This window comes from Corythoichthys intestinalis, chromosome 5, assembly GCF_030265065.1.
Source record: "Corythoichthys intestinalis isolate RoL2023-P3 chromosome 5, ASM3026506v1, whole genome shotgun sequence".
Lineage (NCBI taxonomy): Eukaryota > Metazoa > Chordata > Actinopteri > Syngnathiformes > Syngnathidae > Corythoichthys > Corythoichthys intestinalis.
The window spans coordinates 38403165-38429315 of NC_080399.1; the positions used below are offsets into that span (position 1 = coordinate 38403165).

At 38.4% G+C, this 26151-nt stretch overlaps 1 protein-coding gene across 3 annotated transcripts; it reads left to right on the forward strand.

Annotated features, from left to right (window-relative positions):
* Positions 1 to 405: 405 nt before the first annotated feature.
* On the forward strand, positions 406 to 24317 carry ferry3 (FERRY endosomal RAB5 effector complex subunit 3). Of its 3 annotated transcripts, XM_057836898.1 has the most exons (16): positions 523 to 559; positions 812 to 861; positions 1260 to 1448; positions 1808 to 1953; positions 7976 to 8157; positions 8507 to 8606; positions 8718 to 8839; positions 9884 to 9990; positions 10129 to 10326; positions 10548 to 10676; positions 13383 to 13451; positions 13517 to 13719; positions 19676 to 19733; positions 19985 to 20052; positions 21142 to 21261; positions 21438 to 24317. In XM_057836898.1, the coding sequence occupies exons 3-15, from the start codon at positions 1268 to 1270 to the stop codon at positions 21232 to 21234; spliced, it is 1656 nt and encodes a 551-aa protein (XP_057692881.1). In that variant the 5' UTR covers positions 523 to 559; positions 812 to 861; positions 1260 to 1267; the 3' UTR covers positions 21235 to 21261; positions 21438 to 24317. The 3 variants fall into 3 exon arrangements, with proteins under 3 accessions (XP_057692879.1, XP_057692881.1, XP_057692880.1); XM_057836896.1 differs by lacking the exon at positions 812 to 861 and having other exon boundaries at positions 406 to 559; positions 21438 to 24316; XM_057836897.1 differs by lacking the exon at positions 523 to 559 and having other exon boundaries at positions 568 to 861.
* The last annotated feature ends 1834 nt before the right edge of the window (positions 24318 to 26151 follow it).

Sequence of the window (26151 nt, forward strand, 5' to 3'; positions counted from 1 at the left end):
CACAAGATGCACTTTACTGTATATAATGCGACCAGCAACTGATTAAAAAAAACAAAAACCGACCCCCTAGTTTGTCATCTATGTTACATTTCATTGGGACATACTGTAATCGTCATAAATAATGCGCTTGTTATTGCTAGTTTTATGTATTTCAAACTAGAGTAAAGGCGGATTAATAAATCTTCAACTGAAATGTGACATTCAATTGAAGTGATAAGTACATACATATATTAGTAATTGACTGGTAATAAAAATGACATCTACAATTTTTAATTTTTATCTGACGCTTGTAAACAAATTGTGACCACCAGGGGGCAATAATGTCCCTAGAAATCATCTACATGATCGCATATTTAAGAAAAGAAACACGCTGTTTATTTGGAATACAAATACAATAAAAGATGTAATAAATTAAAAAATATATATCCTCAACAAGTTAGTAAAATATTTAATTTTGTACAACAAAATATTCAGAAAATGACGAAAGTGCGTTTCCTGTCAATCGCTCAGCTCAGATGTTGTCACCTGACCGAGCAACAAGGAAGTCGAAGTCACAAGGGTAAAAAAAATGCATTTTAATGTTCAGATATGTCCTTAAAAACATAAGCAAGCATATGTCAGCTCCGAATGTAAACGTGAGAACCTTTTCTTTCGACATTCATTTTACGGCATCTAAAGACAGCCAAACGTTAGATAATTAGTTGGATGTTCTTGCTAAATAGGCTGGACAGATGAGATAGCATCGCTTGTATTTATTAAACCCCATCCAAAACAAGTGTTTATAATTATTTGTTTTATTACAACGATGTAGTTTCAACTTAAGATTTGTGCCCCAGCCTGGATGGAGAAGTCATTAAGCAGGTATGATGAAGAGGATGGTTCCCAAATAAACCGACGTTGGAAAGATGTTGGATCAACATTCCGCAGTCGATCCTATATCGTTGCATCACCGTCACTTTTGGACCCTCAATCACAATTGTCAACATTAGTTCATCAACTATAAAACAATGTTAACCAAAACATCGTCTGATGTACTATAGAAAAACGTTGTTTCATCGTCACTTGACGTCGAAAATTTTGATGTCAACCATACTGATGATTTTGATGGAAAATCAACGTTTATTCAACGTCGGTCTGCTATCTGGGTTATTATGTATTTTGATCCTGGAGATGACAATGCAGACTACAAATCACAACACTCGATTCAAATAGGCACATTCCCATTCCATTCTAACGATTGTTTATTTCATATTTTTTAGTCAACACCATGAAGAAAATCAAAGGGAAAGCAAGTATCAAGACTGAAAAGGAGTTTGTGTTTGAGTTCAAGGCTGGCAAACAGAACGGTGTTCTCAAAGTACCTCTGCAGTTCCCCATTCAGGAGAATATCAACGACCTTCATGGACGCCTCATGCTGCTTCATAAAATACCCTGCTACAAAGAAAACGGTGAGATGGCTGCTTTATGTTCAATGAGTGTGTCATGGTCCCGTGTACTCGCCTGACTTCGAAGTAGGCAGAGTATCCACTGGTGGGATTCTGGTCTCGCTTACTGTCTATGAGAATGGTTATCTGTCTGTATGTGTGCCCTGTGATTGACTGGGACCATTCAAGGGTGTGGTCGGACATTCACCGTATGTCAGCTTGGGGTAGGCTCCATCTGTCCTGGCACCCTAATGAAGACAAGCATTATAGAAATATATAGTGGATGTCCCCACAATATCAACGTTATTTTGTTTTGCATGCATTGTACAATGTAATTTTCAGTTTCAAATGATTTCTTTTCCCTCTAAATGTTTCTTTGGTAGAACTAAAAGTGTTGCTGTCTGACTTCATTGAGAAAGAGACGATTTTGGATTATGACAGAGAGGCAGAACTGGCACTACAAAGACTGACAATGGGACATGTAGATGTAAATCAGCTCGCCAATGCGTGGACCAGGGCCTATGTAGAGGTGAGCACTTGAATCATTTTCAGTGTGCCTAAAGCAAGAAAGATTTTTCGCTTGACTACTTTTGTTTGATTTTCTTCATGCTGACAAAAAATTACATCAGCGATCCCTTGCTACTTGCGCTTCAAACTTTGCGCCCTCAGTCCATCAACGGATTTTTTTTTTTCAATTAAAATATACAGTATTTTATTTTTGAAATGTTAAGATATATGCATGTAAACATGTACAAATAATTTTCTTATATAATTCATATCGTAATTATTACATTTGCAGTGTTTAAAAACCATTTATAAACGTTTGCACCTTTTTTTTTTTTTAATTTGGCGGGGTAAAAAGGGGAAAAACATGTCCTTTATTTATCTCTTTCCAGTGCTGTTAAATCTAAATAAATGCAATAAATTAATACACCGAACACCCCCCCAAAAAGAAGTATATAATGTAAATAAGCTCCGCCTCTACTTCGTGGATTTTAATTTTTTGCGGGGGTCCCCATTAACCACTAAAAACAAGGGATCACAGTACATTAATTTACATAGTTTACATTCAAAGCAACCTTGAATCTAATATCTGTCCCTTTACAAATCTGCATTCATACAGCAGTTATGTTAAGTCACATATCATTGGCAATAATGGGAGCAGACGCTGTGATGTACAAACAGGATTCCCAAAAAGTTGGGACACTATACATACTGTGAATAAAAAAAGAATGTGATGCTTGGAAAGTGCCACATTTCAATCTTTTTATTCAGAATAGAGCTTAGATGTCAGTTCAAAAGTTTAAACGGAGTAAATTTGTTATTTTAAGGGAAATGTGGATTTAAAGGGGACATATGAAACATTCCAAAAATCACAGTTTAGTATTTTTTAAAAATCATAATATAGTTTATGTAGAAATAACCTATCACCCTCCGTAAATATTTGTGGGACGCTGCTGGAGTTCCGAAGACACTCGGCTAAACATTGTTTGCAAGCAGCTGTCGTGTCACAGGAGTGTGTACGCACGGAGGCAGAATCTCCAGGAGATGACGCGATCGCTGACAGTCAAGTTGAAGGAATTGACGTCAACATTCTGGAAAATTTGTTCCCATCTCCTAAAACCCCTCCTCCCGAGGCAATGATTATTTGATTCATGCATGTTGGAGGACGTAAACCTGGACAACAGGCTTTCTTGAGGCCCAAGAGGATCAGACTTGGCCACCCCTGGAAAAATTAATTGCAAAAATAAAAAAGCTTGGGTCTCAGGGGTTACTATTCAAGATATGTAACGCTCGACATTTAGGATAGTTTATGATCATATTATGTAGTGTGTAATATTTGTACCTCTTCCACTACTTACCCAAGGCACAATATTACATCGCTGCTAATTCACCACTGATACCATCATACAGTACTTATTTATGCTTGGTTATAATCTTGGAAACCTTAAATTGCTGCCTTTGAGTAAACACTTATTTTTGTATTTGCAGAATAAAAAAAAAAATCATTTTCTCTCTATCTTGTATGTGTAAATAGTGTTGCACATCCAATTTCGTTGTTAAGGCAGAGACAAATAGAGGCAATTCTATTCTATTATCGGGCCTACACAGAGTGATGGAAGGGGAGATCTTGCATAAAACCAAAAGGCCAAATATTTTGTGTATTAATATAGACTATATTTCACATCTTATTCAAAGATAAAAATATATATTTTTACTAAATATAAAGAAACAAAACGTGAGAACAACCAACTTTCTGGACTGTTGACAGTTTTAGAAAGAATCTTCAAACATGGGAGTAGGCATGTGCTTTTGATGGCTTAAGCAAAAATACCGCGGTTTCACGGTATTGCAATTATAGATCTAAAATATGTTATTTTGAGATGTATGGGTTAAAAAAAAATTAAAAATCCATTGAACAGGATTTTTTTTTGTTTTTTTGCAATATATTTGCAAATTGGAAAATTGACATGAATGTAATGTTTAAATAACACAAAATAACAAAAAATACATAACTGAAATATTTTAAATAGAACTTATAGACTAAACCCACAGCCACAGCTCATGTTGCTCAACAAAACCCTTGGGAATACAGAAGTGGACCTAAACAGTATGTGATCTTTTTTTTTTTATTGTAAACACATACCACCACTACTATTAATATTAAAAGAGAGCGAGTGCAAGAGACAGTGTGTGTATGGCTCATCGTTATTTACACATTATATACACAAACCCACCCGCTCTCAACACACAAAGTCACCAGAGAGAAAAATACCACTGGCTGTATGATCAAAATGATATTTTGAATAGATGTTCACAATGGCGGAAGACTTTACAAAAGTAGGCTAATATTAGAGAAGAAACTAGTTAGCCATCCCGGCAAGCTAACTAGCCGCATTGTCTTCCTTGTTAACAAGCTTACATTATAGTATTTGTTTTACCATCGCTAGACACACTAAACCAGCTCAAGTGAACTCTCGTAGCTGGTGGGAAAAGTTCATGACGCCGAATACTTACCTTAAATTTTGTGTAAATTGACTGATGATGGTTACATAAATGTGAAATCATGTTGGGGGCCCCGCTGTACTTTCTCCTCTAAGCCGCGGCCGTCTGTTTCTTTTCTGTAGCTGAAACACTCCCACGTCACAACCACGCCTCTGCGCCATATTGTCCGTCAGGTCGTCGTGTTTACACATTACCGCTACGTAAATTCCTCCTAATATGGCATGTTTTTCTGCTCGTTAACATTAATAATCATAATGGTGAAGGCGTGTGTGGCGGTTGGTTGCAGTAAAAGAGGAAATAGACGGAGAGAATTGAAATTCTATCGTATTCCGAGAGACTCGGAGAGGAGAGCGAGATGGACTGCTGCAATTCGACGAGAAAACTGGGCACCAAATAATCACCACAGATTATGTAGTAGTCATTTTATATCTGGTAAGATGCATTTAATATATATTTAGAGGGTTTTGGGCTGACAACCACAATTAAAATCATTGCGAGGCTAATCGCCGACAACATACAGTTTCAAATTCAAGATGCTTATTTCTTCCGCCATCATTATATTTTGAATAATATTTAGCTGGTACCAAGTGAAAGAAGCTGGCCTCGTCTACGGATCATCAGTTAAACAGGTGTGTCCAAACCTTTTGCAAAGGGGGCCAGATTTGGTGTGGTAAAAATGCGGGGGGCTACCTTGGCTGATTTACATAGAACAATATTTTTAAACAAATTTTAGCAAGCCCTTCTGTGTGTCACATTTGCTTTATTATTTTTTTAAATTCATAATTTCAACAATCTCGTCTTTGTGGCGTTCTCTTTCGACACTCGGGCTCTTGCGAAATACTGCTGCTGTGAAATTAAACTAGCTTCAAGTTGCTATAATTTCTCGCTGCGTATCTTCCCTGTAATGTTGTCGTACATGTCAGCGTGTCTTGTTCAGTAATATCATTATCGCGTCACATCGAACTCTTTGAAAACAGCGACTGTCTCTTTGCAAATGAGGCAGACACAGTTGTTGCGTGTTTTATTAAAGAAATAGTCCAATATCCACCTATCCTTGAAGCGTCGGCCATCGCAGTCAACTTTTTTTTTATTGATTGTCGCCATTTTAGAAAATTGGAAGTAAAGGGTCACACGGGGTAATGTTGCTTAGAGTGCTGCTCTTAAAGTTTTTCAAACTTTCGTGTCAATAGGCTGATTTTGTGCGGACAAGACAGTTGTAGATATCAGGGTAGCAGATGTCAGGCAGAGAGGGTGAAGACAGCGGGTCGAAAAATATCGATTTAGGCATCAAATTTGGATCTGGCGAATGGATAGACTGAAGCTTTCCACATAACGCCTTTTATGCAACGCATCCAATGAGTTTACAGCTTCTGAAAGCACCGGGGCTTCCATGAATTGCACTATAAATTGCACGACAAATTAAAACCATTGAGAATATGGATAAACAATGACGGACAATATGGCGGCCGGATACAGCGACACGTCATTCTGTGACGTTGGTGAGTAGGGTCTATAGTGTCACCGACAGACAAAGGACAGAGCAACAACTGGAGGGGGAGGGGTGAGCGCTGCCGCTCCAAGCAATGGATTGCTTGCTGCGTTTTTGGGATATAAAAGATAGCTAATAGCGTACTACGGTTTGACGGAAAATTTTAGTGGTTTTGAAACCGTGTCGTTTTCATACAACGGTAAAACCTGAAACCGGTAACCGGCACATGCCTACATGGATGTGTCTCTTGACATGGATTTCTAATGGGTAAATCTGACTTTATCTGGAACACTTATTTGAATGGTGATACCGTAAATGCCTGTTAGCGTAGCGTCAATACAGCCCATCTGGGGCCGGACTCCTGTCTGCTATTCAATGTTGGAAGTCGAGAAACCTGATTCCTGTCTATTTTCTAGGATGGCAACTCAAGGGATTTTGAGGCACACTGCATTTTCGAAACACTCCTCAAATATCACGAACACACGACAGCCCCTGGTCCAGGTTCTTGAAAATCACTCCATGTTTGCTGAACAAATCTCACCCAGACTCGTCAAAGTTCATCCTCTTTTGGAAATTTAAATGTGGAGATTGCTAAATCTTAATTTGCAACACTCTTGCATTGACTGACAATACAATAGTTTGGCATTTTGTGGCAGAAAGCTCTACCTGTGAAGCACAACAAGTCAACAATCTTTCACATCCGGACCCGCTTGTGACGTAATCTCTGAAAACTGCCGAGAATACCCTATCTCGACATTTGAATTTTCATTTGTAACTGTCGACCCGTGAGACTGATAAATAAATACTTATATAAACACTATGCCACCGTATTATTTCAAAACGGGTTTGGATTATTGAAGATTTCATTGTATATTTTTAATATTTTGTGTGATATTTCCCCTTCAAAATTCCATTGTGTCAAAAATCTTAAAACTATTGGGACAAGGCCATACTCACCACTATGAGGTATCCCCTCTCCTGACAATAGTCTGTAAACGTCTGGGGACAGAGGAAACAAGTTTCTTAACTTTAGAAATGGGAATGCTGTCCCGTAATTTTCTAATACAGGCCTCTAACTGTGCCACCGTCTTAAGCCTTCTTTGTCGCACCTTACTATTTAGGATTCACCAGATGTTCTCTATAGGTGAAAGATATGGACTGCAGGCTGGCTATTTCAATACACACCCATGATGTTGTAAATAATGCTGGCTTGTGTCAGCCTCCTATTGCTACCTATCCTAACATTTTGGAGATTATTTAAATTTTTTGGGATTTAAAAAAAAAATTAAAGTAGCATACTTTTACTTTAAAATGATATATTTTCTCACTTTTGACTTTTTATCTGTCATCTATGTTGTGTTCTGAATAAAATAGTGAAATTTGGCACTGTACCCATCATTGCATTCAGTTTTTTTCACAAATTGTGTAGCGCCCCAACTTTTTGGAATCTAGTTTGTGCTTTGTCAACCTGGTTATTCATGAGTTCTGATGAGGAAGAGTTCATTACATAAATCTCTTCTTGTGTTTTGATTGGTGTTTTTTATTTATTTATTTATTTTTAACCAATGGTAGTTGTTTAGAAATTGCATATTGTTTTACTCGTTAAATATATACTGTGTAGCGTAAAACACTTTTTTCCCAATGTTGAGGTATTTAGATAGTGTTGCCACCTTGTCGGCCTTCTTCAGCTTGAAGTGTCAGGCCTGTCTTGCCTGTTGCACTTAAAAAATTAAGACTATCTTTTACTGCAGTCATTCAGAAATAACCATGGAGGCCTTCCAGTGTCCTTAGTGATTCTGAAGCAAGTATAAATAGAGGAGTTTCGATTCTTTGCTATTCATGGATATCTGACAACCATTGCTCAATTTTTTCTCAGGAGATGGTTATGTAAATCAAAACAGATTACATGTGTTACTTTTGTTGAGCCTCAATTTTAGTTGGATTCTGCAGACCAGCGCACAAGATGTATGTCCCTGCTGACTCTCATCAAGTTCTGAATTGAATGGATTGGTGGAATAGTAAATCCCTTCTTCCTTTATGTCTGTAACCATTTTAGACAACGCTAGAGCACGCGCGACCCGAAGAGCCCAGCTGGGATGACGACTTTGCAGATGTTTACCATGAGTTAATCCATTCTCCTGCCTCAGATACACTTCTCAACTTGGAGCACAATTACTTTGTCCGTATCTCTGAGCTCATCAGTGAGCGAGACATGGAGATTAAGAAGATACAAGAGAGGTTAGTGTTTCAGTGTGTGGTGTCTTACTAACCCCCCCCACGCTGCATTGATTTAACCCTTTACAGGCCACTCATTGAACTCATCGACTAACACTAACCGAGTGAAACTTCAAATCCATTTTGACTAGGAGAGCGAACAATCGCTGCTAGCCCTCCCAGTTTTGTTGCATTGGACTTCTGTTGTTGTCAAACAAACAATTCAACTTTAAAGTGTTATTGGGGACCATATTTATGAATGCATTTATTCTTTTAAAAAAAGAGGTACAAAATAATTGAAAAAATGCAATAATGATTCATCCATCCATTTTCAACATCCAAATATATAATTCATTTTCCTCGTCTGTGTCAGACAAGCAGCAGAAATGGACAAAGTAATGCATGAGTTGGGCAATACACTAAGCGACCATGACGTGAACGCAGTAGCTTCCCAGCACTTTGATGCACAGCAGGTAAAATACGCTCTGTAGAAGAGAGTGATTATAGTACAAATAGTATTTACAGTATAGTAATTTAATTTAAGGCTCAGCCTTTATAGTTCCTCTGTTGTCATCTTTGAACAGGTACTGGAAAACAAGTGGGTCACTGAACTCAAGCAAGTGACTTTTATTCAAAAGCAAGAATATCAAGAGTGGGTCATCAAACTGCACCAGGACCTACAGAAATCCAACAGCAGCCAAATTAAGTATGCTTGTCCGTATGTATTGGCGTAGCATTGGAACCATGTCATAGGCATAACTAGACTTGTGGTGGTATGGGATTCTGACGTTATGATAACTTTAAGCCAAAATATTACGGTTTCACAGTATTGCAATTACAGCTCTAAAATGTGTTTAAGCTATATGGGTTAATTTTGTTCCCTCCATTGAACAGGATTTTTAGTTTTCAAAATATATTAGCAGATTGGAACATAAGTATAATGTTAAGTTAAATTAAAAAAAAAAATAACAAAAAAATAACAAATATTTTAAATATATGCAGCCCTTTAGGTGAGCCTAAACACACAGCCACAGTTCAACATTATTACCATCACAACAGAAATAATTGAATTATTTTCCATAAACGCACGTGTGTGTGTGACTTGTATCATGTTTACATTATACACACACTCTCTTTCTCAACACAGACTGTTGCCAGAGAGAAAAAACACCACGGTTTACCATCATTAGACACACTAAACATGCTGGAGTTAACTCTTATAGCTGGAGGGAAACGTTCATGACAGTGTTTACTAACCTTTAATTTTGTATTATTGCAAAATCGTATTGGAGGTATTGCCTCCTCCACAGCCACTCTTCGCAAACATGTTTTACATGTTGGTTGGCCCTCCTCCTCTAAGGCGCAGCCATCTGTAAATTTTCTGTCGCTTTTCCCATACCAGCAATTTCGATTTCATTAATGGTGGAAAAAGTTCAGGAGTTTCACCTCCTCCAGCCATCGTGTAGCACAGCCGATTCACTGACACTGAGCAACAACCGGTGGGGGAGGGTTGAGCCTTGCAGCTGCAAGCGAGGGATTTCTCCCTGCATTTTTGGGACATAAAAAATAGCTAATACCTTAGGGACGATATGAAGGAAAATTTTTGCTGTTTTGAAACCTTGACGTTTTCATAACACGGTATACCTTGAAACCAGTAATCTGCACATGTCAAGGCATAACACACTTCTGTACAGTCTTTGAATGTCCTCTTTGTGTTTGTTTTTCTAAAATGCATATGCTTAACATGCAGTGAGGAGATTAAGGTGCAATCTAGCCAGCTGTCAGAACCCTCAGATTCAGCAGGCAGGATGTTTGAGGAGCCGCCTCAACTAGAAGAAAGTTTTACTATTCATTTAGGTACGTGTTGTGCTAAAAATATATATAATTCAGCAAATATGTTGATAAACCCATATTGGCTGAGAACTTTTGTTATTCATGAAACAGGGTAGATGAAGTACAGTTTTGTGACGTATTTCCTGCATTCATTTCTATTAGGAGCACAATTGAAGACGATGCATAACTTGCGACTGGTCCGGGCAGATGTTTTGGACTTTTGTAAGCACAGACGTCACGGCAGCAGTGGAGCAAAGCTGCGGCGCCTCCAAACGGCCCTGTCACTCTATTCCTCATCACTTTGTGGTCTGGTACTATTGGTTGATAACAGGGTCAACTCCTACAGTGGAATCAAGAGAGGTTAGACAACAGAAGATGTTCGTTACATAATATACAGGCTGTGTATTTTAGTTTTTGTTGACATTGGTGTGTTATTTATTTGTGATCAATGTAAGCCCAAATGGATTGGACACCTATCGCCATCAATTGCACGTCTCACTGGAAACCATTTCAGATAATCCAGTTATGTTTCTATGAGTGGTAATCATGTATCATCATTTAATTACTATTCTCTGACCTAGATTTTGCAACTGTGGCCAAGGAGTGCACAGACTTTCACTTTCTTGGCCTGGAGGAGCAGCTGGAGGAGGTGCAGCAGGTTGTGCTTTATGCCAGAGCCCAGCGGAGCAGCAAGCAAAAAGAACAACTTGGTGAGAGTAATTTGTATGCTTGGTTCGTGACTTGTATACCTTCCACCTCTGTGTTGATGAGGGGTGTGACAAAATATCGAAATGGTGATATATCGTGATACTTTGTATCCCAAAAGGTTATCGGTATGCTCCTGCCAAGTATCGAGATATCGTTTTAAAAAGTTGTCAATGTTTAAAAAAAAAAAAAAAAAAAAAAAAAAAAAAAGGAACCAACAAGTTGTTATCAAAATCTTCCCCCATAATACAACCCCTAGCAATCACCAGTCTCGGACGAGCACTCACTCAGACATTTTATCATGTAGAACAAACTCTGATAAAAAGCTTGTAAAATAATGAATTAGTTGAAAAGTGCAACTCTTTAGCATTCAAAAACACTAAAGAAATGAATAAAAAAAACATTGTGGTGGTCAGTAAATGTTAATTTTATAGTGCAAGTGCATGGAAATATATATGGAATCACTCCATTCTGAGGAGAGGAATAAAATATGGAATCATGAGAAACAAAGAAATAACAGTCCAAACACATCTCTAGTATTTAGTAGCACCACCTCTGGCTTTTATGACAGCTTGCAGTCCCTGAGGCATGGACTTGAGTAATCTTCATCAATTTGGTGCCAACTCTCTTTGATTGCAGTTGCCTTATCATCCATGCAGGTCGGAGCCTTGCTGTGGACCATTTTTTTCAATTTCCACCAAAGGCTAACAATAGAGTGGGGATCTGGGCTATTTGCAGGCCATGACATTGACTGGTTGAGTCTTTCTCCAAGGAATGCTTTTACAGTTTTAGCTCTGTGGCATGATTCATTGTCATCTTGAAAAATGACAAACATATTTTCAATTGAAGGGATAAGAAAGCTGTCTAAAATTTCAATGTAAACTTGTACTTTTATTTTAGATTTAACCACAGCCATCTCCCCAGTGCCTTTGCCTGACATGCAGCCCCATATCATTAAGGATTGAGGGAATTTTGATGTCTTCTTCAGGCAGTCATCTTTGTAAATCTCACTGGAACGGCACAAAACAAAAGTTCCTGCATCATCACCATGTCAAGAATCAAGAATCTGCATTGGACAAGGTGATGATGCTGGAACTTTAGTTTGGTGCTGTTCCAGTGAGACCTTAAATGGCCCAAAATTACCTAACGGCGTACCGCAAGCAACACGTCACTTCCGCTCATTAATATTCATGACATTAGCTGCTGTTGCTAAGTAGGGACAAGCCACCGTTTGTCCCTAATAGGAAATGAATGGAAATCGTGTACGAAGGAGGTGTTTACAGAGCTAAACCTACCAATTCTCTCCGAAAATGGTGTGCCTGGTGCCAAATTCACTGGCAAATATGTGGAAGAACATAAAAAAGTTCAGTTAAAGAGATGGCTTGAGTGTCGAAGGCTGAAAAAGATGAAAAAAAACGAGCCGACTTAGGCAGAGCCTTAGTTTTTTTATCGACGCGACTGACAATGACATTCTCTGTGTCAAAAAGCTATCCTTTACCATCAGCCCTGTCTTTCTTATACAGTGGGGAGAACAAGTATTTGATACATTGCCAATGGGTTTTCCCATTGGCTGTGTATCAAATACTTGTTCTCCCCACTGTATATCCTCTGGTTGTCCTACGTCTCTTACCGTTCTTGGGGATAATTTAGTTAGCTTTGTGTAGCGATCGCAAATGCTACTCAGTGACAGCCAACGAACACTTTTAATTTTTTCATTGATAACAAATCTTAATTCTATAATTTATTTACACTTCCCCCTTACTAAAGTTGTTTTCTATATATATATATATATATATATATATATATATGTATATAACAGAAACGGTAACAATGGCAGTCAGATACCATTGTAATTCTTTTCAGGCCATTCATTGTCAGACAGAAGCAGTACGGCACAACGTTAGGCTAAAAAAATAAGTTAAAAATATAAAAATGGCTTACCTTTTGTCCTCTGACAGACCATGCCAACCCAACAAAATGTTTACTGCATATGAAATGTGAATGGATTCACCGAGTTGGTGTTCAAGTCCGCGCAAGTTGATTCGGTCTTCACATTTTTTCCTCCCGAGTTTTTGGTTTCCGGAAACGTATGAAGAAAACATCCTTCATGTGTCGTTATGTCTAGAGTCGTTCCAAGTTCCAAAAAAGCAATGCGTGATCGGCATGTTCGTTTTTGAAAGAATACCGGAGAAAAGTAGCACAAATTACGTTGTTTCTATACGAGGGCAGGTCTATAATGTCCCACTTCGGCTTTACTTCCGCGTTACGATGCGACGTCACGGTCTAAAAATAGCATGCTTGCGGTACGCCATTGCCTGGCATTGACTACCACTGACAACCATAGACGTTCAATCCGTTTGAAGTGGGAGGGATGGCAGCGAATGCCATCCCTCCCACTTCAAACGGATTGAACGTCTCCTAGTGATAAACTAATTCCAATTCACATTAGAAGCTTGTTTTTCTGTTAATTAGTTGTTTGTAGAATATCCTAGATTGATTTCCTGACCAATGTATCTATAATCGATTATCGTGAGCTATGTATCGCAAATCGTATGGTATCGTGAGGTACCAAGAGGTTCCCACTCCTTGTGTTGATGACAATGTGCATACATTTAGCCAATATACTGTACATATACAACTCTTACCCATGACTATTTACAGACGTAATGATGATCAACATCAATATATTGTTTACCTTTTTATCCTTGCAGAACTCCCTATGAATGGAAGTGATGATAAAAATAAAACTGTAGAAAGAAACCCTTCAAATATCTTACCAGGTAAATGCTATTGCTATTTTTCAGTAGTGTCATTTTATGACCAAACTAAATCACTCCATGTCAAGGTGAGTTCTACGTCTCGCGACACTCCAACCTGTCCGAGGTCCACATTGTCTTCCACCTGTGCGTGGACGATAACGTGCGCTCGGGAAACATCACAGCGAGGGACCCGGCCATCATGGGCCTGAGGAACATTCTAAAGGTCTGCTGCACACATGACGTCACCACCATCACCATCCCACTGCTGCTGGTTCATGACATGTCAGAGGTAATTGCATGTACTAAAAAGTGAAAACCGAAAGACACAAAATTATATGATTACACACATGCACATTAGTTCTCTTAAAAGGCCCTTCCTACCAATTCTGGACAAAATTAGATATAAATAAAATTTAAAAAAAATAGAACAAAACCAAAATTATAACGTGTCTGCTTGGTGGTGTGATGCCATGTCTCAACATAATGTCTCAAGCTTTTTTTTCAATGACAAAGTCTTTTTAGCCTCAGGAATAGGGTTGGGCATCGAGCATTGATGGGACCCAGTTTTAACACTCCAGTTCTCCCGGAACCGTTTGAATTTTTAAATTTCGGTTCCATGTTTTGATGCCCTGACCGCCGAGCAGAAAAATAATTCTGCCGAAAATCACGAAGAAGAAGCCACAAGAAGCGCGTGTTTGTGCATTGCAACTTGATTACAACCATGGACACGGTGAGGCTCCAAAGTTTTGCTTAACTTTACAAAAAAAAAAAAAAAAGTTGTGTCGATGATGGATGGATGGAATAGTACGAGAATAAATCTTATTATTATGTCGGGCTATGGTTTATATCATGTATGTAGAACTAGATGCAAAATGACTGACTCGGCGGAGTTAGCTCATGTAAATAGAACTAGATGCGAAATGAGACTCGCTGGCGCTAGTAAACAGCCGCCATTTTAAAGCAGTATATGCCTCCGTTAAAATCAACAGTTGTTTTACAATCCGTTGTGTTGCTTATTTAGAAAGATGCAGCCATATGAAGCATTCGATTACTTTTTTTTTTCTAATAAACTCCTAGCAGTGAAAACATAGCATCACATCACATGGCATCCTTGCCAGACGCTCTCATCTTCTTCTCTGCATTATACGTACACTCCTACAACGCCACTCACTGGCCTAACTGGTATTGTCACAACATAAACATTGCATGTGTCTGTAAACACAACAGAATCGCTTTTTACAAATAAGGGAACCTTATTATTTTGCCTCATCTACATCAAATTATTATCAATAGAAGAATTTATTCTAATGCTTCGTCATTGCTCCCAGATGAGTAAATGTTTTCTCCGTGAAAAATAAACATCTTATCACATTCAAGTTCAAAGACATATATCTATATACAGGGGTGCACATAATTTTTTTGCCCAGGTTCTCAGAGGAGGACCTGGAGATGTGACTTGGTCCTCATTGAGCTTGAGAGCCGACCCGCCTGATGCGATAAATTTATGACAAATTTTACTTAGAGCCAATTAACTTTAATTAATTATATTAACTATTAATGCTTGATTAACATCAACTGGCACAACAAAATTGCCATTACTTTGAAGTGAAATGTAAAGAAATAAAAAGCAAGAATTCAAAATAAAGGGCATTATGCGGCTCCCACATTAACTCCAACCCTTTTTAAAAGTGGGATGTCCTCCTCATAAGACCTCATTGAACGTGCATGTTTAGCTTTGTAAAATGCGAGCAAAAACACGTTTGTCAGTGCATGTCGCTTGTCATGTCATTTTTTTCGGTAGCTCCGGTGACGTCTCTGTCGTCTGTCTGTCTTTTGACGGGGGTGAGGGAACACGGAAGTAATTACTCAGTGTGGCCAGCCTCTTCGACATTTTGAGAAGTAATTTTCTCGTGTCCGCCGCAAATACAGTGGTCAGCCATCGGTACGCAAAAGCGTATGGAAGCCGCTGAGGGCCAGCGCGTTTGTCTGCGTACAGTACGCATGCGTGCATGCGGACCACTTATGTGCATCCCTGTCTATATACAAGTTAAACATAGCCCTGTGAGAAGTTTATATAATTCACAAATTTCATATTAATTGTATCAATAATAAATGGCAAATAATAATAATTATAATACATTTTAAATTCATATACAGAGTAATTAAAAAGAAATCGAGAGGTTAAGACATTAATATAAACTAATAAATTTTTAAACAATAAATTTTTTGACCCTGCCTCTTTTTTTGACTCTGCCTCTTATAAGAACCGGAATCAAGAATCGTTAGGAACCGGAATTGAAACATGGAACGGGAGTCGGAACCGGAATCGTTCAATTTCAAACGATGCCCAACCCTGCTCAGGAAGCTATTGAGATATGAACGATAGCTTCAGGTTTCTCATCAAATCAGTGCAATTGAGCAAAGAGCACTGCTTGTTGCACAGGCCTTTTCTTGCTTGTGAGTTTAGATTGAAGTGGCACGTTTGTCTGAATTACAGACGGCAAACAGTATTGCACAGGAATGTTCCTCCCATTTTTTTTTTTAAATTTCATTTGAACTTTGAGAGTATTTCAGGGGAAAAAACACAGAGGAATGTATTTCAGGGGAAAAAACACAGAGGAATGTACAAGTATGATCACTGCCTTTTTAAAAAAGTGTTTTTGGAACAAGTACCATGAGTTCCTCAAAAAAAAAAAAAGAAAAAAAAAAAAAATTGTTGTTGCGGTCTTGACTCAAACTATGCTGCAAACACAGCAAAAATGTATTCCAGCAACTACTCGTTTTGAGGAAATGCCATAAACAGACATCTTTACCGTCGCCAGAAGTTGAAACCTACAGAAAGTGTAGATTATGCATTCAATTCTGTATTTCTGTATGTTTGTGTTGAAGATAACTCCTTAACGGACAGAGGGATTATCATCAAACCTGCAGCATATGAATGAATGAATGAATGAATGAATGAATGAATGAATGAATGAATGAATGAATGAATGAATGAATTCAATTCAATTTTATTTGTATAGCCCTAAATCACAACAGATGTCTCAAAGGGCTTTGCAGAGTCAATATGATACACAATTAAAAATGAAGCAACAAAGATGAATAGATACTGTTCCAAGTCCTGGGTATCCCCTATCCTTAAGACCCTCCATGCCTGCAAGAAAAAAACTCCCAAAACTCCAGAGTCAATTGGGAGAAAAATGAGAAACCTCGGGGAGTACCACAGTCAGGAGAGATCCACTCCCAGGATGGATAGACAGGAACCCCAGAACTGCTAAGGGGAATTAGCAGGCGAAGTTACAGTCCGTAAAAATGCAGTGGAGTAAAGGAGCAAGAAGAATGAATGAATGAATTAATTTATTGACATTGTCATCATCATCAAAATCATTGACAGTTTCAGAGTGTGGAATTTTACCCGAAGGAAAGACGAAGACAGACAAGGAAAGACGGGAAAAGCAGATGCTTATCGAAACCCGTCCCCCATCAGCCAGGGACGCACAAACAGCATATTGTGTAACAGTCCAGTCATAATCTTCACATTTCGTTCAAAAGTCATTAATTGCCATGGATTTTCACATATTGTCAATTCGAGTGGGTTCATTGTATCAGTTGATGTCCAAGTAGGTGTAGGGAGGGAAGGCCGGGGGTGCCATGGAGGCTCGCGTCTGTTGTATCCGCTTCAGAAGATTAGTCATCATCCTCCCTTGCCTGGTTTCCTCGAGCGAGCCTTTCGTGATCACGGAGCTCCATGTTGATTTTTGTGACCGTTTGAGCGGCAGCATCACTTAGCGCTGCTTGTTCCTTCGTCACCTGTGACAATTTGTCGCCGTTGTGACGAGCAACCTCCATTATCTCGTTGAGTTGATTCTTCATCCTCATCGAGAATCGGTGAACCCAGAGGGCACTAAGTCGTCTGCGAAAATGCCCACTGAGTATTCTTTTCGGTCAACAGCATCTGTGATCAGTTCTACAGACTCTGCTAGGGCCTGCGTAGTGGAGTGGTTTTTTCTAAACCCATATTGAAGTTCATTGGTATGTGCTCTGAATAATTCTAATGGCTTTTTTTTGAAGGATAAAGAGTGGACATAGGTGTGTTGCATATGTGTGTCCCCAGATCTCCAAGCAGTAGTTAAATATGTTCGTAATATGAAACAGAAGAGGTGATTACATTTTGGGGTCATGAGCTCAAAGTCCACACAGGTCGTAAAAGGAATTTTGCAATAACTTGATGACTGATTAGTCTACCGGTATTAGTCTAACTCTTAATTGGCAGGGTAGGTGATAGGATGAGGAGAGAAAGACATGTTGGGGCATTAAGGCAAGGGTAAAAGAAAATTAACAAAATTCCTATATATTTAAATACCTGGGAGGAACGAGGAATGAACCAATTACAGCATTGGCAGCATGTATAAATGTATATGGCGGAAAACACTCGGGTGACTTGAAGTTCCGCTCTGAGACCCCCAATTTGGTCAAATTTCAAAATTGTCCTGCACGCATGTGTGATACATCATTGGAAAGCTTAAAACCCAATTTTCTTGGGGAAGAAAAAATTTGAACAGAAGGGCGTTTAAAAAAAAAATAATAATAAACAGCGAAACCCTAACGAGGTGAGAGCGTGAGAGAGCATAATTAAAGACACGATGATTTTAACGAGATATTATCGCATACTTACCTTGTTTTGATCCAAAAACTCCATCTAGCATGGATCACCGAGTGTCAAGACACAGCTGTGAATGGCCACAGCTGGATATTTGGGGGATTTTATGGGTGAAACATGACAATATAACAAGGGTCGCGATACAGAAATCGCAGACATCAAGGAGGAATTTTGCAAAGAATGCACCAACGAAACAACAAAACAGAGAATTACAGCTGCACTGGAAACTGTTACCGAAGAAATGCTACAGTTAGTTTGGCACGAGCTGGAATACCGACTCGACATGTGCGAAGTCAAAGGCGGCGCTCATATTGAACATTTATGAAAATCTGTCATACAACCAACAAATATTTGTACTTTCCTTTGTAAATTTAATAAATAAAACATATGACCTTCAACATAAAGTTTCATTAAGATCCATCAAGTGGTTTCCGAGATACGGGCATTTAGAATGGAGTCAACCATTTTGAATCACCCTGTGTATATATATATATGTATATATATATGTTTAATATATGTTTAAATAATGCCCTTCACTGGTCCTCGGCACACATCTATAAGTTCTCGATAAACCTAGCTCTTCTTATAACCGCTTCATGGGTGTTGCGTGGGTAAAAAATGGGTAAAAGAAAAGATTTAATAGATACAGTGGGGCAAATAAGTATTTAGTCAACCACCAATTGTGCAAGTTCTCCTACTTGAAAAGATTAGAGAGGCCTGTAATTGTCAATATGGGTAAACTTCAACTATGAGAGACAGATGGAAAGATCATGCTTTGGAGCTGTTTTTCTGCAAAGGGACCAGGACAACTTATCTGTGTAAAGGAAAGAATAAATGGGGCCATGTATCGAGAGATTTTGAGTGAAAATCTCCCTCCATCAGCAAGGGCATTGAAGATGAGACGTGGCTGGGTCTTTCAGCATGACAATGATCCCAATCACACAGCCAGGGCAACAAAGGAGTGGCTTCATAAGAAGCATTTCAAGGTCCTGGAGTGGCCTAGCCAGGCTCCAGATCTCAACCACATAGAAAATCTGTGGAGGGAGTTGAAGGTCCGTGTTGCCCAACGACAGCCCCAAAACATCACTGCTCTAGTGAAGATCTGCATGGAGGAATGGGCCTAAATAGAAACAACAGTGTGTGAAAAGCTTGTGAAGAGTTACAGAAAACGTTTGGCCTCAGTTATTGCCAACAAAGGGTACATAACAAAGTATTGAGATGAACTTTTGGTATTGACCAAGTACATATTTTCCACCATGATTTGCAAATAAATTCCTTAAAAATCAAACAATGTGATTTTCTGTTTTTTTCCCCCACATTCTGTCTGTCATGGTTGAGGTTTACCCATGTTGACAAGTACTGGCCTCTAATTTTTTCAAGTGGGAGAATTTGCACAATTAGTGGTTGACTAAATACTTATTTGCCCCACTGTATACACGAAAGTTAGGAAACGTGTTGATGGGGAGGGTTGAATTTGTGTGATTCTGCGGACGTCTGTTCTAAGAGTGCGCCTTGAGTTAATTTTGTTTTACTTACATATTTATGTTTTGATACTGCATTTTTTTCAATTGTTCTTTCCCTTCAGGAAATGACCATACCTTGGTGTTTGAAGAGAGCTGAGCTGGTCTTCAAATGTGTGAAAGGTAAAATATAATAGTGAGATTTCGTCTGTTCTGCATCATCGGTTGCAGTTAATGCTGGTTTTGGAGTTGCATGCTTGTACAGCAAAAAGTGTTTCCTGTAGAATTACCCCCCACCCCACCCTCCCTTGATTGTTGTAACGTTTGACAGTCCATGAATTATTGTTTCCAAACTATACAGGGTCACTGTTCGTCATTTTAGTGAGTTGTTTATGTGGCAAAGGCTCCATCTATTTTTTTTTTTTTTTTGACAGGTTTCATGATGGAAATGGCCTCATGGGATGGAGGTGTTTCACGCACGGTGCAGTTCCTCGTGCCAAAGGTGAAATGTGTGTCATATTTCACAGCAATTTAGCATTGAAATAGCATTTTAAATAATGTAAGCATCAGATTCAACATGGCCATTGTGCTTCCTCCCAGTTTAACTTCCACAATTTTCCAACACTGTTTTGGTTATGTAATGAGGAAACAATGACTTAAAGGTCCCTAAGTCAAAGCTGAGTGGTGTCAACACAGCAGTACTCGGATGTCTTAAAATGTCATGTTGACGCAAGTGAATGCATGAGCTCCCATTTGATCATTAATTCAATCATGTGTTAATTCACATGTATACTTAAAGAACACAAGATCACAATCGGCACAAACAGCTTTGCAGCACATCACTTTTAGGTGTTCAAAAAGCTCGCCATAAATCGTACATTTAAGAGCCTTAGTTTATTTTGGCTGTTTTTTTGCAGCGTGATAAATGTAAGCGTACTCATCCACATACACGCGTGATAAGCATCAGGATTTACATGCAGCTGTCATTGCTGACATCAATTTACCTTGAACTCCTCATTGTTATGTCTTAACAAGTAAAAAACGTCACCACAAGGTTCAGGCTCTGCATTCTCCAAAACTCATTTGGATCTGCCTGCCTTGTGACACATGACATTTTATTTTCAGCTTTGCAGAATGTTTATACCTATAGGCTGTTTGCTATGAGAGACAGCTGAGCCCTTTGCATGTAGCGTGTTGACACCGTAAGACTGTAAAACCAGCGGCATCAAAAGCTCCGACTGAATCGGCTTCCTGTCATCTCTCTGCTCAGACAGGATTGGAAATGGCTCCCCTGAAACAACATTGTTGTCTTCAAAGAGACTAAATATACACAGTGGAGTTTTGTGTTGATATATGTGCACCGATCAATACTTAACATTCTCATTTGACGGGTGTCTTAAAGTGACACTGAGCTCTCTGTCATAGATTTCGGCATCCTCAACAAAAACAATACTTTGATGTTCACTGCTAGGGTGCCATCACCTCCTTACACACAATACAGTTTTGTGTCATGGCAAATATCATCTATTTTCCGCTGTATCAGAAAATCCATCCCTCATTTCTCCTCTGCTGTGTGTCTTTCTGTTGACAGAGTATTTCAGAGGAAATGTTCTACCAATTGAGCAACATGCTGCCTCAGATCTTCCGCGTCTCCTCCACCTTAACGCTCACGTCGAAGACCTAATTCGTAAATTTGCCCGACTTTCTCAAGGTATACCAGCATTAATGATCTCTTGACGTCTTTTCAAGATTGTTAAAGTGTTTTATTTATCAGAAATTTTGTGCCTGAAAAAAAAGATGATAGAACACGGCAACATTAAAGTGCTCACAGAGAAGTCAGGATCCTTAAGCAGTTAATAAGCCTGTTTATTTGTTTTCTTTTTTAAGCTGCACATCTTACTGAAAGACGACTTGGTCCCGCAGCTCAACACAGCAGCTGCTGCAATTATCATTTCAAACCTCCAGGGAGCAGCGCCACTGACAGACTTTTATGACATCGGCAACAACCCGGTAGCTAGTGTCATTTCCTCAGAGCGCAATCTGCAGCTTATTCTGTTTGTGGGAGCTGCAGTATAATACTGCATTTAATGACATGTGAAGTGTTATGCTTTAATCTTGCTGGTAGGCAGTGTAAATAGCAGCAGCTTAGAAAAAGACTTGAATACAAATACAGTAGAAACTCCATTAAAGATTGACTGGAATGTTTGTGTGTTCATGTTACAAATACTGATTTAGTATAATTTCAATTTGAATAATGACTTTCAGAATCGAACAGCATTATAAAACCCTTACTGACTGAAAAGGTAAAATGTTAACTCATTAGCTGCCAGCTCCTAACAGTTATTATTAGAGGTGTGCGAAATGTCTGATTCATAGATTATTCGCGATTCGGCCGTGGAAGATCCGAGAACGATTCAAAAACATTCAAATTCCGATTATTGAACTATGTCAAGTAAAGCGGAAGTAAAACACACTCAGCTCGCCGCGCGGTCTTCGGGACGCAATGAGGAACGGGGCGAGAGTAACTAGACATCATGCTTGTCATTACCCGGCCCCTCGGGTAATGCCAATGCTCAACTCACGGCTCTAGCTCAACTCATGCCGCGAGATAAAAAAAACAACAACATACCTGACTGCTGCCGACAGCTCCACATAATGTTACGGTAGATATCATATTTATATAGGACTAGATGCAATATAGACTCAGACGCACATGGACAGAAAGCTAAATGCTGGCGTTAGTAAACGGCCGCCATCTTAAAGCAGTAGACTTCCCTGTAGCGAACCTTCCAAGTGAACCTAATTAACTTTTTAGCTAAAATACTCCTAAATCGGTAAAATATTGACTTGAATCTATCTTTAAAATAGTTTTAAAACTTTCACATGTCGAAAGACAAAAGGGAAATTATGGAATAACGGGCGCAATTTTAACAACTTTAACGGTTGATTCACAACATTAAATTAATTGAATGCAGTTTAAAGCTGCTGATACAGAATGGGGATTTGAGTATATTATTTATTGTTTTTAATTGAATCGTAGCCTCTGAATCGTAATCGAATCGTTAGGGGCCCAAAGATTCCCACCTCTAGTTTTTATCATTTTGTTATTTTAAAATTTTGAAATCAAACTGAAAACCGATTATTTACTGCCAGTCAAAATGGATTAGAAGTCTATCTCCACCAATGGCACTGAAAGATTTTGAAAAATAATAATAATTTTAAAAAACAACAACAACAATTACTGTAGTTTTAGACTATAAGGCACTCTAAACCGCACTCACCGATATTGACAAGAAGACCATATAAAAACATGCAGCTCATTAGCCTGTAAAAATCCATATATAAACCACACCAGACTGCAAACTGCAGGGTTCAAATAGTGGTTTATTGTCTGAAAATTACAGTTAATAAAACCGAAACATGATCATTATCTGCCAGCCTCTCCCAATCAAAATGGACATCCATCCATGACACTGATGTAAGTGTTTAATATTGTTTTATTCTAAATAAAACTGAAACATGGTCATTCACTGCCAGCCCTCTAAATTTAAATTGGATTGAATGTCTACTACCATCAATGAAAGCCAAAGTGTTAATTGAAATTTTAAGCTATCATACAAGGTGACCATTGCATAATCCTATACAAATAGACTAAGAAGTGCGATCAAATTTGTAAATATGACATAATTATTATCAATTAACTCCTTCACTTCTATTGATTGTGACTGACATCCAATCTATTTGTAATGGGCACAAATGATCACTGTCAGCACTCTCATTTCAAAGGATTGGATGTCTACCGCCGTCAGTAACAGTAAACAAGTTGGCGTAAGCTTTCATGGGTTTTACATTATAAACCACATGTTACAATATTGTAGTACTGTATTTTCACTTTGTTGTGACTGCACAGATCATCCAGCAGAATTAATTTGACATATCACGTGTCAACTGTTATGGCTTGGTTCATTCATTTCTTGGGGGAAGGTTACTTACCTGCTGAGACAAGTGATGCCTCTGTGAACTCTTTCATTTCCCAAAAGACACTTTGCACTGGTGCAAAGATGAGCAGTATGCAGCTTTAAATGCTGCATTGCAGTGAGACCAAGTGAGGATCACTCGGTAAAAGTGTCTGTCGTCCCACTTCTCCACTTTCATGACAGCAGGTGGCACTGTTCTTGAATACAAATATTAAAAAAGAAAAAAAAAAAAGTTTACCATAGTTTTTGTACCACAAATCTGCAATTCATCCAGATGTCAGTGTTCTTGATGTTAAAATATTTCAAATACACTTGTGGGTATTTGTTTTCTAATAAAATACTTACTCAAACACAACACTTGTACATCAATTCTTGTACATTGCTCAAGAAAACCTTATCACAGAATCAATAGATTTCTTTTTGGCAGATTCAGCATGTACGTCGCAGGTGACTAATTAACCAAGGACACCTCAACTCTGCAAAAGTATTAATCCATATCACTCATTGGAATTGCCTACCTGCACTTTTTAAATGGGCTTCAAATCCCTTTTGGTTTTGCCTAGAATCTATTCAATATGAAAGAAAATTGGACATTAGTGAGTCAATTAAGATGATTTATAGTTAATGGAAGAGATTAGAACGATCGAAAAACACATCCATGATAACAGCTACTCAACAAATTAATGTTTGCAGCGAGTTTCGTATTCTTTGAATGGTCTCAGTGGTCTGGAGTTTTTGGTTTTCTTAAACAGTTCACCTTGCACAACAGCAAACGTCTCGATTTCTCATAGTGTCATTTGGTTTGAAAGGATGAGTGAAATGTATACTTTAACAAAAATACCTCATATGTAATTAAAGCAGCTACAGATGGTTACGTGTCCACAGCCAACAGAAAAAAACCATGACGCAACTCCCACAAACTCTTGAATCTTCCTGCATCAAACCAACATTATGGTAAATGGTGTTTTATAGATATTAATAAAATATAGATAAATGATTGAGAGATTAGGAACTTTTTTTAAAAGATATTTGCGGGCATTAGAGCGATATTCTGCCTCTTCAATCCCTGCAACACACAATTTCACAGTCAAGATTCAATACTGATCTAAAATTTTCCTGATCTGGCCTGTAACTTGTCAAACACACGTTTATGTGTTTTTTTCTCAAGATGCTATTGAATGCATCATAAAGTCATAAACCACACAGGAAACGGGTTTTATTCTTTATTATTGTTGTCATTATATCTTAAGTACAATTGGCAACATTTACTTTGACTCGTAGCAATTATCTTGAAACCCAGAGTGCACCCTAATTTCAAATATAACTCAAGCGTCATTCAGACAATACTTGCAGTGTCATGAAAAAGCATTGACACGTTCTTTTTTTTGTGTTTTTTTTTGCAAATTACCCCCTACCTTCCTCAAACAATTGTAAAAACTAGACTGATAACCCAAATACAAATAAAATGCAGGTTATAAATGGTGATTTTATTATTAAAAAAAAAGTTATTGTAAGCTATCTGGCCCTGGGTTAAAATTGTATATATCCCCTTTCATGGATTGATAGTGGCTATATACTATTAAATGTACTTATATATACACAATATATATTAAAAGAGAAAATAACAATAGAACAAAGTTCCTGCCACAATCTAAAGCAATTGAAAGGTTACAAAGCGCTGCCTATGAGCCATTGTTAACAAAGGGAGAAAACATGGAACAGTGATGAACCTTCCCAGGAGTGGCCGGTTTACCCAAGTAACCCCATCTACATAACACAGTGGCAAATCATCCAAGAGGTTAGAAAGGGACCCAAGACTACGTGAAATAAGTTAAGGGCCTCTGAATAATGCACCAAACGGGGGCATTACCAGGTGGGGTGCAGGGGTGGGCAGTGCCCACCCACGGACACGCTCTGCCCACCCAAAGAAAACTGGATGTAGTACTAATGGCAGTCTGGGCACCGCGTATGGTATCCCATTCATATAGTACTGATGTGTTCTATGTTTCAACCTTTGCGTTGTTACCTCCTCTTAACCTTACCTTAATATAACATAACCTTAAAAAAAAAAAAAAAAAACTGAAATGTTGATTTTGTTCCTAGGAGCCGCTACACACATTTACGCATATTTAGATTTTTTTTACATTTTACCAAAGTTTTCACCAGTGTTCACCTGGCTGTTGAGTTTGGTGAGTTTTGAAGCATTCTGAGGTGGTCAAAGTAGGGCTCAAAGCGTCAGCGGGACAAAGAATGACTGCTAGAGGGTGCTACATAGTGTTAATGGAATTTGTCTTTAGACGGTATCAAAGATTGCACCCGTCTTGACTAGGGTTGGGAATCTCTGGCATGAAGCCGATTCGACATGTATCTAGATACACAGTTTACGATTAGATTAAAAAACGATACATTCTTAAGGCGGAGCGATTTGATACGATTCGAAACAGTTTAAGAACGATACGGTTCGATACAGAGTGAAAACGATACCCATAGTAAACATTTGTTGTGTGTGTTCGTACAGTATTTTAAACATATTAAAAAAAAAGATCAAAAATTAAATTAAACAGCGAAATTTCATACCAATGTTATGTTTTATTTTTTTATGAAAAAAAAATAAAGCTTACTAT

What these genes read in the sequence shown, in the direction of transcription:
- ferry3 (XM_057836896.1), top strand. Translation starts at nt 478, where the DNA reads ATGACGAAAGTGCGTTTCCTGTCAATCGCTCAGCTCAGATGTTGTCAC. An exon ending in TCCAACAGCAGCCAAATTAA is followed by an intron (nt 8,840 to 9,883) that starts GTATGCTTGTCC and finishes CTTAACATGCAG; the next exon opens with TGAGGAGATTAAGGTGCAAT. An exon ending in TGCAGTTCCTCGTGCCAAAG is followed by an intron (nt 20,053 to 21,141) that starts GTGAAATGTGTG and finishes TTCTGTTGACAG; the next exon opens with AGTATTTCAGAGGAAATGTT.